Source organism: Lithobates pipiens, unplaced genomic scaffold (genome assembly GCF_037356315.1).
Source record: "Lithobates pipiens isolate NorthernLeopardFrog02 unplaced genomic scaffold, aLitPip1_a1.2 Scaffold_3, whole genome shotgun sequence".
In the NCBI taxonomy this organism is placed as follows: Eukaryota; Metazoa; Chordata; class Amphibia; order Anura; family Ranidae; genus Lithobates; species Lithobates pipiens.
The window spans coordinates 205,666,955-205,679,278 of NW_027507790.1; the positions used below are offsets into that span (position 1 = coordinate 205,666,955).

The 12,324-nt window shown below is 42.6% G+C and overlaps 1 protein-coding gene across 1 annotated transcript in view; it reads right to left on the bottom strand.

Annotated features, from left to right (window-relative positions):
- Nucleotides 1–5,651: 5,651 nt before the first annotated feature.
- The window catches only part of LOC143940918 (granzyme A-like), a 28,618-nt gene continuing 21,945 nt past the window's right edge, over nucleotides 5,652–12,324 (bottom strand). Inside the window, exon 5 of the mRNA XM_077462739.1 lies at nucleotides 5,652–6,173. Coding sequence (XP_077318865.1) covers nucleotides 6,015–6,173 — 159 coding nt within the window. The 3' untranslated portion in view covers nucleotides 5,652–6,014. The remainder of the gene's footprint in view (nucleotides 6,174–12,324) is intronic.

Below are 12,324 nucleotides of genomic sequence, written 5' to 3' on the forward strand. Positions count from 1 at the left end.
CAAGCTTTTTCAAATGCCGTATAACCATCCACATTATTATAGCTGTCTAATATTGATGGACTTCCTCCCTACCTATGTATGTCAGCTGGGTAGCCACCCATTACAACCATAATTACTATATGTATACATGGGACATTTAGATTAGGTGTTTCTAGAGTCACATTTAGACACTAGTTAGCCATATATAGGAGCAGGATGGATAGGATATGGTTTTAATATAGCTTGTGATCTATGTAGTTTATATGTATATTATTATTAGTTTGTAAAAATAATTTTTATATTATTATATTTATTTTTATACGGATGGAAGTAGTCATACATGAATATCCATATTCCTTTTTCTTCTCTCTCTCTTCCACATTGAGATATTGATATATGAGAATTTTTTAACAGTATAAATAATATAGATAAAGTAGTCTGAGACTATACATTATTTGAGTACAGGGGTGGAGTTGGAGCCCATATCCATTTTTTTTTTTGAGTATTTCTGGTATACATGCATATAGACATACTGTACATCATAGCTCCCAACTTTCCCTGATTTAGAGGGACTGTCTTTGATCTGAAACAAAATCCCTCTGCTCCGCTTTTCTCCTCATTTGTGCCACATTTTGGTCTGATCTATGTAGTTGTATATAAAATGCACTTTTTATCTTCCGAAAAGTGTTTCCCAGTGCTAAACCTTTCATCCAATTTCTAAATTGCTGCATTTGTGAATTTCAGTATAAAGGAATAGTAGTGGTAAAAAAAAGAGCACTTGTGGGTTTAACCAATAATTTTGTTTATATTTCTCCTTTAAGGGGGCGTGGCATGGGGTATGAACTACACCTACATTCTTTTGCAAATCGGTGTCCCTTTTCCCATCTCAAAAAGTTGTGAGGTATATGTACATACATAAGTAAAAGTAAAATGATCCCATGCAAGGACTAAATACCAGCAGAGGACATGTTAAACGTAAAAAAACATATGCTAATTAGCCTCTACTTATTACTTACTACTTATTACTTCCACCTAGGTGGAGTACATAGATATAAAGAAAAGTGTGAAGTAGAAATTGGCGCTGTTCAGAAATCTTTAGTGAAAAAAATATATATATAAAAAATGAAAGATAAACGTGTATAAGAATTGTGACAGTGGTGGTAGAAAAAATAAAAATATTAAGGTTCATTAACCGTATCCTATATAAAAGTGTGCTCACCAAATGCTAATATCAATAAGAAAAAAAGTGAAGTATAGCCATGCAAGCATAATACTTAATAATGAAACAGTGTAATTAATATTTAAGACAATGTGATCTGCAGACCCCCTATGAAGGTCTGTGAGTGAATATGCAAATGTTAGACTGCACCCTAGTTAGTCCAAAATAGTGTATTTAAATTGATCAATCCTGCAAATGTCAGTCCAAGAAAATAAAAATAAAAATAAAAAATATGAATAACAAAGTCCATAAAGTGCTCTTGTGCCAGTGAAAAAAGCAGCCACGTTGGTATTTTTCACTTCCCAAGGTGATCACAGCAAATGTGTGTTTTATCCGTGCCCCTAATGTGATTGCACTCACCAGAAAATTCACCCCCTCCTGGGGTCTGGGGCTTTCACAGTATATGCCACTGTGTAGCACTTTAGGGGGGTTTTCCATCCACATTATGTTAAAAGACTGTCATGGGAGCACAACACCTGTGCTGACACTTACACCTTCCATACTGCTTCCCTGATCCAATTCTCTGCAGCACCTTCACTCACAGACCTTCTGCAGATCACACTGTCTTAAAGCGGAGGTCCACCCTAAAGTGGAGCTTCCGCTCATTGGAACCCTCCCCCCCTCCGGCGCCACAATTGGCACCTTTCGGGGGGAGGGGGGTGCAGGTACCTGTACAGTACAGGTATCTGCACCCACTTCCGGCATAGATATCTGCAGAAGGTACGCCCCTTTCCGCAGAATCTACGCCCCTTTCTGAAGGTCCCCCGCTGCCTGATGGGAAACACACGGATCCCAGAGACAGCGGGGACCATCCTTATTGTGCAGCGCGACTCGCACATGCGCAGTAGGGAACCTGGGAAATGAAGCCGCAAGGCTCCACTTCCTGATTCTCATACCCAAGATGGCGGTGGCAGCACCCGAGAGACGATCAAGAGATCGGCTTCGGGTGCCGACATCGCGGGCGTGCTGGGCGGGTAAGTGTTATTATTTTAAAGGTCAGCAGCTGCAGTATTTGTAGCTGCTGGCTTTAAAAAAAAAAAAAGGCGGACTCCCGCTTCAAATATTAATTACACTGTTTCATTATTAATTATTATGCTTGCATGGGTGTAGTTCACTTTTTTCTTATTGATATTAGCATTTGGTGAGCACACTTTTATATAGGATACAGTTAACGAACCTTAATATTTTTATTTTTATTTTTTCTACCACCACTGTCACGATTCTTATACAGTTTTATCTTTCATTTATATATATATATATATATATATATATATATATATATATATATATATATATATATATATATATATATATATATAAATATAATTTTTATTTTTATTTTTTCACTAAAGTTTTCTGAACAGCACCAATTTCTACTTTACACTTTTCTCTATATGTGTACATACATACATACATTCTACATACAGCAAGCTGTGTCATATGGCCTGAGAAGGGACCCTGGATTGAGGGGGGGGGGGGCTCTGCCTCCAAGCGGTAAGCTGGGAAAATAAGCTATGTTATGTGGCCTGAGAGGGGCCCCCGGGTTGAGGGGGGCTCTTTTCAGGTAGAGAGCTGAGAAAGGAAGAAGTACTGAGGGATCTCCACTATCCCATGGTCTCGTTTGCGAGGCACCCTGGTTTGTGGATAAGGACTGGTATAGCAGGACGCCTGAACAGTCATGTCTTCTAGGGCAGCAGGATTTCTGGAGACAATGTTGGTAGTTCTACATTCCCTAGGGCGGAAGGGGTTAAAGCTGCCTGATGTAAGCAAGCTTTTCTGGGACTCTGCTAACAAGCTGCGACCCAATCCCTTGGCCTGGGACATTTCACTAAGCAGCCAGGCAGGCTGGTATTTTCAAGAAAGGGGACATAAAGCTCCTGAAAGTGAGATCATGCTACAGTTCTACTATGAGAAACAGAGCTCCTGTAAATGGGGATTTCTTTGCCAAGTACATAGAGACTGTTGCTGTTCTGGAGAGAATACAGTTAAGTGTATGTTCATTTTTTCTGGATCACATAGAAAAGGAAGTTGTCCTCATTATTGTTCTTTTAGTCAAGTTGGGCTTCCCATAATCCCTATATGCTATCCACGATTTTTCCCCCAATAAAGCAAAAAAAAAAAAAACAAGTCCATGGACTGATTCCTTGTCTCTGAAAGTTGAAAATGTGTGTTGCCTGGTTGTGCAGGATCAGGGGACTCAAAATCCAGCAGCTCCTGCGGGGGTAGCACTACTTGAAATTTGGAGCTCCACCGGTAACAGCCCTGTATGGCAGCGGTTTTTAAGCATGATGCCGTGACACCCCTGACAAACTTAGACAGCACCCCAAGGTACTGCAGCACCGTATTTGAGTAAGGCTGGTCTATTACATCTACGAGTCTTATTTCTTGCTTATTCCAGAATTTATTCAAGTCTTTTGATAATGACACGTATTTCTAAAAAAAAAAAAACAAGATCATCATTTCTGGATTGGATACATTTGTTTTTTTCAAGGATATAATGTAAGCAGGTGCTTACAGGTGTGTGGTATAAAATAAAGTTAATTTTCTTTTTTACTGTACTGTTCAAGAGGGATGTAAAATATTTCTTGTAAAATCTGCTAGGCCAGTGTTGTTTTAGCAAGTTAACAGGCTGCCCAGGGGTTAGTAAAGGGTTGAGTCTGCCTACTCCCTGGTGTTTATGGCTCTGCCCCCTTGTGGTGGGAAATAAATACAAGGGGAGGTAGCCTATTAGGTGGCTTGGTCTTCCCATTGGGAACTGAGAGGAAGAGATGCTGCAGGATGTAACTCTACCAGGAACACATATTGAGGTAGCCAGTTGGGGTGCTGAAACCAGGACAAGGACCTTTCAGAAGGGACTCGCCTTATGGCCAGCCTGATGTTGGATAAACTGGAACTGTGTCTGTAATGAACTGGGAGAATATGTGTTCTGTTAACTCTGTAGCTTCAGTAAATGTTCTTAATGTTACTAAATGCCTGGTCTGAAGTTCCTACAAAAAGACGCAGGTAAGGTGTATCAAAGAAGAGGGCTTACATCAGGGAGTGGGCACTGCCAAAGGTTCACGAGTGGAGAATGCTGCAAGTGGAAGATCTGTTTGCCATTGCAATGAGTAACCAGTGGAGTTGTTTGGTGCTGATGCTGTCAGCCGTCGTGTGTACAGTGTGACCAGAAAAGAGGATGGAGTGCTCTGCTAGCTAGCGAGGGAGGTCCTAAGCACAACTCCCTCCCTAGAGGCCCCATAACAAGGACCAGAACTGCGGCAAGGAGCCCCATGTATCTAGCTGTATGTCACGGGAAAGAAAGTGTGAGATCCTTAATAGCATTTCACTGGTAGTGAGGTGGCTCTGCGGTATCCCCTCATACGTAAGTGCTGCACCATGGAAGGTAGTCCATGCACAGTTAGTCAAGTGTAACATCGCTGTAAAAATTAATGAGACACAAATAATTAACTGTTCCATGAGGTGTGCTTGCTTCAAAGTTGGGGGCTACCTTAATGTAGATTTCTCATGACTGTGGCCATCACCTGCACTGTTGGGCATTAGTGAGTGAAGAATCTAGAGTTCCCTTTTAGGGGGCTTAAGTTCCGCCCACAATTATCTGCTTCATTATGTGCTTATGTAAGTTCATATGAGAAATTTCCATCATGTAACATGAGTTAATGACTTACCAATAGAGGTATTTTCTGCTATTCGAAAAAGTATAAAAGGTTTTATTTAGACGTTGTTTCTGGAGCACCAGTGTAACATCTTCAGACCATCAGGGTTTACTTCCTCTTTAAAGTGGTTGTTAACCCACTTTTACAAAATCCTCCCATCCTCTCTGCACTATAATAATAAGTATCCCTGTGCCTATTTAATATAAAACATCTGCCGATCTGTACCTATATAAGCTCAGTTTCCGATGCTCAGCTGACTTATCAGCTCTCTTCTCTCTCGGCTCACAGTTCCAGTGGGCGGGGCCGAGCCTTCCGCTGACATCAGCCGGGGAGGAGGGGAAAAGCGGACAGAGAGAGAGACGACAGTCAGCTGAGCGACGGGAGCCACGCTCATATAGGTACAATTTTACAGATTTTTTTACATTACACAGGCACAGGGACACTTATTATAATGGTGCAGAGGGGATTACAGCATTTAGCTGCAGATATGAGAGCACCAGCAGCGGGGGGGGGGGGGGGGGCACTGGTATGGGCAGACAGAGAGGGGATGAGGACAAAGGAGACACAGGAGAGCAGGCTATGTATGACGGAGGCACTTGCGCTGACAATGGTGCCAGGGCTCAGCAGCCCTGATATATCAGAGTCAGCGTACAGGGGGAAAGGTATAGCCAGTCAGGATCAGCCAGGGATTTCAGGTGTTACAGGGGGCCAAATTATACAGAACAAGCACTGTTCTGTATAGCATGCTTTAAGGGAACAGGATCCTTTGTTAATCTAAAAAACAAAACAAAAAAAAACACTTTAAGTTGCAATATATTACATTTTTATTTCGCGGTTTAGATACGCTTTAAGTGAAGGTCAAGTTTGTGAGGTTTGATGAATCCCATAGTTTGCTTTATTGTGTTTAATGATTACTTGACTTCTTTTTTTTTACACTGATAAAGGAAACTTATAGACCAAATACTAACTGCTATTTTTTTTTAATTGGAGAAAGCAGCAAGATGAGTAGAAACACACATTATTATTTGCTGTAGAAAAAAGAGGTATACTTTGGGCTATAGAGGAACAAAGCAAACAATTTTCATGGGAACATTTTAATTCTGGGTCTACAAGAATGATGAAAGGCCAGTGGCTGATACAGCATATAACTACAATATCTATGTCTATGGACTTTTCTTGATTTCTTTGTTGATCCACTTCATGTAGTCTTTAGTCAGACGAGTGGAGACATCAGTCCCATTGGGAGTTCCACACAGCAGAGATCCAAAGGACATTATGCCTTTCAGGAAACCTCCACACATTATTGGACCTCCAGCATCTCCCTGAAATGAAGACATAGTAATTTTAACAACAATTAATAGTCTAAAGAATAACACAGGAGGGGTTAGAGTATGATTCTTTTAATTTATAACAATGAGGTGAAAAGCATGCTTGTGTAACAAACAAAACCTCACAGAAATCAGTTGCAGACACATCATGAGATATTAATCACGGTATGTACAAAATTTAAAATAAGGTACTGCGCTAACATCTATATGTAGCACCCTCTAGTGTGCAACTAGTATAGGTAAATGTATTTGGGTGACTCATGGTAACTGTGTTAGTCTGCAATTAGATCAGACTCCACAGGGCAGGTCTCTGGTACCTCCCCTTGGATCTAGAAGCTTGGAGAAGCTTCTCGCAGTAAGTGGATGGAGGCCAGGAGGTCCTGATCTGCATACTTGAGGGAATCTGGCCAATCCTCAGGCAGAGGGCCTGGTAGGGTGGCTGGGTCAGCCCTAAAATATAGTGGAGCCCTGACCAGCAGGGGAGCCTGGGGGAAGATGCAGTGCTGAGGTCGCTGCCTTGTAGCCTGGGAGAGGATCTCTGGATCGGGGGGCTCTGCCACCAAGCTGGGAGCTGAGGAAAGGAAGTAGAGGAAACCTAAGAGAGGCATCTCCATTACCTTTGGACATATGGGCTGGCATGGGAAGATCTGATCAGTTGGAGGCCTGCCCAGTGCAGCGGGGAGCAAAGGACAGGGTGAGTACCTCAACACACCCAGGGGCATACAAGGGGAGAGACTGACAGACGTAGCATACTTTCCAGGGACAGTGCTTTGCTAAATCCCAATCACTTCTTCTGGTGAGTTCCTCAGAGCAGCCGGGTGGGCTGGTAGTACCTGCATGCATCAGAGCTCTCTCTCTACCCTCTCAATAGCAGCTTCTTTGGAGGTAGCTAGGGATGTCAGTATATCTAAGGCCCCACAGCTGTAAAACATAGGGCAATTGTGACGGACTGGGGTTTATATGGTCACAAAACAGACACCCCAAAGCAAAGTACATATTCATTTTTTTTTTAATATTTCTAAACATCTCCCTTCTATTCTATTAATAACCAGTAGATGGCAGAGAAGGTACACAAACAGAGTCTATATAAGGCCACACACCATGTGACTGGAAATTAAACTACTTCCAGCCATAAAGTCAGTGGTCATATCTCATGCTGTTTGTGTGATTCTTTGCAGGTATGTACTCTAAATTGTTCCTAATCTGTATTAACCTGGGATAGAAAGATTCCTAAACATCTTGAGCAGATGCAGAAAAAGTCTCAGCAGATTTTATGCTATAGTTTTGTTGTAATTAGAAGTTTAGAACAGCATGTGTCAGAAACAAGTGAAAAGTGCATAAGAACATGAAAATACTGCATTAGTCAGAACAAATGTCTATGATAAACACTAAACCTTTCTAAATAGGTATATTTAAACCTGATTTATTGGAAATTGCATAGATTTATAAAAGCACATGTTTTCTGTTATTTAATATAGAGAAAAAAACCTATTGTATGTAAAGCTTATGTATTGCATCATACAGACATGCAATGTGCACCATCTAGTGGTTAAAAAAGAGTACTACCATGATAATATTTGTATTAAAGCAATGCATTGCTAGTATGATTATTGCACACTTAAAGTGTACCAGAGAGATAAAGATAATTATCTATAACACTGAATAACAGGGATATATATGTTATAAAATATAGTAATGTTCATTGTTATAACTACGTTTTAAAATACTTTAGTTAAAATCGGTATTATATATATTGTTAATGGTTATAAACATGTGACTATAAAAATGTAAAAGATGTATTATGTAAAAATTAAACTACTTCCAGCCATAAAGTCAGTGGTCATATCTCATGCTGTTTGTGTGATTCTTTGCAGTCCACGCCAAGCTGATCACCTTATCTCATTGCGTCTACAATCATCGGCTCTCTTAATTCACATTTTGAGGCCGGTAACACAATCATTAGCCCCTGGTTCCCTTTTGCTTCTGTGCAACTATCATTCATCATTAAGATCTTTACTCACAATATCCCCAAAAATGTCTGACACCCAGTCTCCATGAGTAGATCCTTAATGAGGGAAATTACAAAGTCCCCCTCCAGACCTGGACCCTGAAACGGTACCCTTCAGCAGGCATTTATTTTTAGCTCAGGGCCTTGGTCTACCAAATGTTGGTCTCTTGTCTTAGTGGTCCTTCTCCTATGGGCAGGGGTGCTAGAACCCTGGACTCCTCATGGCTCCTGCAGAGTTATCACCTACCCAGACACCTTCTGGATGTCCTTTTCCAAGGATTGACCAGGGTATGATAAATATTCAGTTGATCATTTGAATCTCCCTCCCTGTGCTCTAGAAGCTTCTTCCAGAGGCAGGAGGAAACAATCAAATTCTCAACCTAGGAAGTCTGAGAAGATCAAAACAATTGATCACCATTAAACTGATTACAATGGAGCCAAAACTAAATTTGCCTAGCATTCCAACTAGGAGGGTGCTACCAGGGCCGTTTGAAGGAATTTGGGGGCCCCAAGCAAAATTGTTTTTATTATGGTCAGCAAGCTACCATATTTTTATTACTAAATTGGTCTTGATGACTCCCCCTGTGTTCTTTTTAACCCCCCCTCCCTACCGCACAGCAGGAGATTCAGTTTTCTGTTCCCGGCCGGCCAGACTGAAAGGAAGTGAGCACTTGCTGTCAGTCCGGCCGGGAACAGGAAACGGAATCTCCTGTAACGTGCAGACTGCAGGAGGAAGGAAGAGGAGCTTGGCCACGCTACAGGCTGCAGCTTATAGGAAGCAGTGGCGCGGTTGGGGCCCCAAGCAATTGCTTGTTTTGCCTGTCCTGTCTCGACAGGCCTGAGTGCTACACCAGTTTAGTAGGGGTGTTGAAATTAATCGTCAAATCGATGCATTGGCATTCGACCATCCACGATGCAGCATCGATGCTGTAGCTTTAAGGAATCAATTATTGAGGATGACACCATCCTCGCGTAGTGCCGCTGTGCCATGCCCTGCCTCCGAGTGGAGCCAAAATCAACGAAGCTTTCACTGCGTTTTCTCCCGCCTCCCGCTGATGTCATCCCCCTGTGTCGTGGCTCAGAGAGAGGAGACAAGAAGACAGTCAGCCCTGCAGCAGAGCAACAACACATGTCCGATCTCCTCCGAGTCACAGTTCCCCCCCCCCCAGAGCTTTCCTCCCAGAGGGCTGCCTTCCTCCCCACCACTGTGTGCTGTGTGAACACTGCACAGCTGAGCACACACAGGCTGCCGTTGTTACAGGGGGAGAGGGAGACCGACCGTCCGTCAGTGCCGGCAGGCCCGTCGCCCAACTCAGGAGGACACAGGACTGGGAGAGAGACCTGAGCTAGGCCACTCTGATTTTGTCCTAGTCCAATCCAACTGTCATCACTCCAAGTTGCCACAGGCAGCAGCAGGAGAGGAGAGGAGAGAGACCGGTTCCATCTAGAGTCCAGACCAGCACCTGAGTGCCACTGCCAGTCAGACACAGTGCCACACTGTCACTCAGTTCAGAGTCAGAGTACCATCATCAAATCAATCAGGTAGGTAACTGACTGTGTCATTTTCATTTGTCATGTCAGTGTCACTATCACACACAGACACACACACAGTATGAAGGAAGAACTAGTACACTCACTAAACTTGTCATTCTGTCCTGTCCTCAGATTCCAGTCCTCAATCACAAGCAGGAGAGGAGGAGAGAGAGACCCACTCCAGCACCAGAACAGCACTGCTCAGCTCAAACACTCGTGGTCATCATCACAGGTAACTCACTGACTGTCTTTCTGTGACACACTGGTACTAGACTAAAAGAAGTGGTACGGTACACTATACTACTAAACTAAGATAAATTAATATATAATATAATATAATATAAATAATAAAAATATCATATAATCTGTATCTCTGTCCGTCACTGTAAATTTAATACAAATGCCAAATATGCCAAATTTTCACATTATACCAAAAAATTGGGCTAACTACTTTACTGTTTCATTTGTTTTTAAAATACATAAAACCATAATTAATGAAATGGGGGCAGGAGCATGTTAGTGGGACACAGGGACAATGGGACATATGTTGTTTCTGTGTTTCTGACGTGTTCTCAATGCCAGTGTGCCACAAAGATTGTCAAAGGAGAGATAGAGAGATGTGTTCATGTGACCGGCTGTCGATGACCAATGACCACTGACAGTGACCACTAGTGCAGTTGATGACCACGGCGGGCAGCGGCTAGCCTAGTAGTAGCACAGATAAGATGAGGGAGCATTTTTAACACATAGCAATTATCAACTAGCAAGTGGGACTGCGAGTAGCTAGCGACAGCGTGTGAGGTAGAATAGGATTTTTGTCAGCTATTTGTTTTCAACGTATCATATACAATTACATACATCATACTAGTAGAGGAAACTTGTTACTTTTCTGGTGATCTTGTTGTGGCAGGCTTTAGGCTTAACCACTTCATTTTTTTTTTTTTTTTTTTTTTTTTTTTAATACTGACAGAGTTTGTAGACAACATTGTTCATCACCCCTGTCACAATTACATGGAATGATGCTAGACTAGTAAAAATGGCAGAAGGAGAACAAAAAGAACGAGAAATAAAAAATGCACCTAGCTTTTTAAAAGCAAACATCTGGACACATTTTGGCTTTTATGAACATGAACAAAGTGGGAAGCACGAATTGAACAAGTCATAAAGCCTGTGTAAATCATGTGTAAAGCCTGTCGCACAAAAATTAAATATCTAGGGAATACTACTAATTTGAGAAACCATGCTAGCCGTTTTCACTCAGAGTGAGAGATGCTAACACCTGCCACCACCACCACCACCAGTGCCAAGGAAATAGACCCAGCTCAGCGAAGAATTGATGCAATACTCTCAACTTTGCCGCCCAACTCTGAAAAGGGGAAGAGAATAACAAAAGCTGTAGCAGCTTTCATAGCTAAGGACCTGCGCGCTTACTCTGTTGTGGACAAACCTGGGTTTTGCTGCCTGTTGAAGACGATAGAGCCGCGTTACAAGATCCCATCACGAAGTCACTTTACAGAAAACGTTATACCTGCACTCTACCATGAAACCAAAGCTCAGATAATTGCGTCAATGAGCCAAGAATGTCGAGCCACAATAACGCGTGATTCATGGACTTCAGTCACGACGGAGTCTTAGGCCGCGTACACACAGGCGGACTGTATGGCCTACTTAGTCCGTCGAAACACATTTCAGCGGACAGTCCGCTCGTGTGTGGGCTTCAGCGGACTTTTTCAGCGTGCAGTCTGGCGTACTAAGTATTTCGGATTTTTCAAAATTCTGTCCGTCATACTTTGGTTTCAGCGGACAATCCGCTCGTCAGTAGGCTAGTACGATGGACTAAGAATGGCGCATGCTTAGAAAGGATTTACACGGCGGAAGGGTGCATTGCTGTGTATTGGACTTCCTATTTCTAGTCCCGTCGTACGTGCTGTACACGTCATCGCGCAAGCTTTCGTCGGACTGTTTGGCTATCCGTGTGTGGTCAAGTCCGTTCATTCGAAAGTATGACGGACTGTCCGTCGGATTGTATGACGGACTAAGTAGGCCATACAGTCCGCCCGTGTGTACGCGGCCTTATGTTACAATAATAGCACATTACGTTAGCAAGGAGTGGCAGATCTTGTCGCATGTGCTGCAAATGAGAGCCATTTATGAGTCTCACACGTGTGCTCATCTGTTACTGTTTCATGTTGTGAAAGAATGGCAACTGTCCGATAAATCTGTAGTGCTTGTGACCGACAATGCATCAAACATGATAGTTGCAGCTCAAGTTCGGAAATTCCCCCATGTGAAATGCTTCGCCCATACACTAAACCTAGCATCCCAGCGAGCACTGAAAGTGGCCACACTCTCCAGGCTTCTTGGCAGAGTGTGACGGATATCCACATTCTTTCACCGCAGCACTAGAGCAAGCCACTGTCTAAAAGAGAAACAGAAATGTGTTGGCCTGAAGAATCATAAGCTGATAACTGATGTGCCAACAAGATGGAACAGTGCATACGACATGGTTGAGAGGTTCTTAGAACAACAACCTGCAGTCTGTGCCACCTTGCTGTCTCCAGAAGTCAGAAAAGGAGAGTCCGATCTCTGCATGCTCAACAAAAC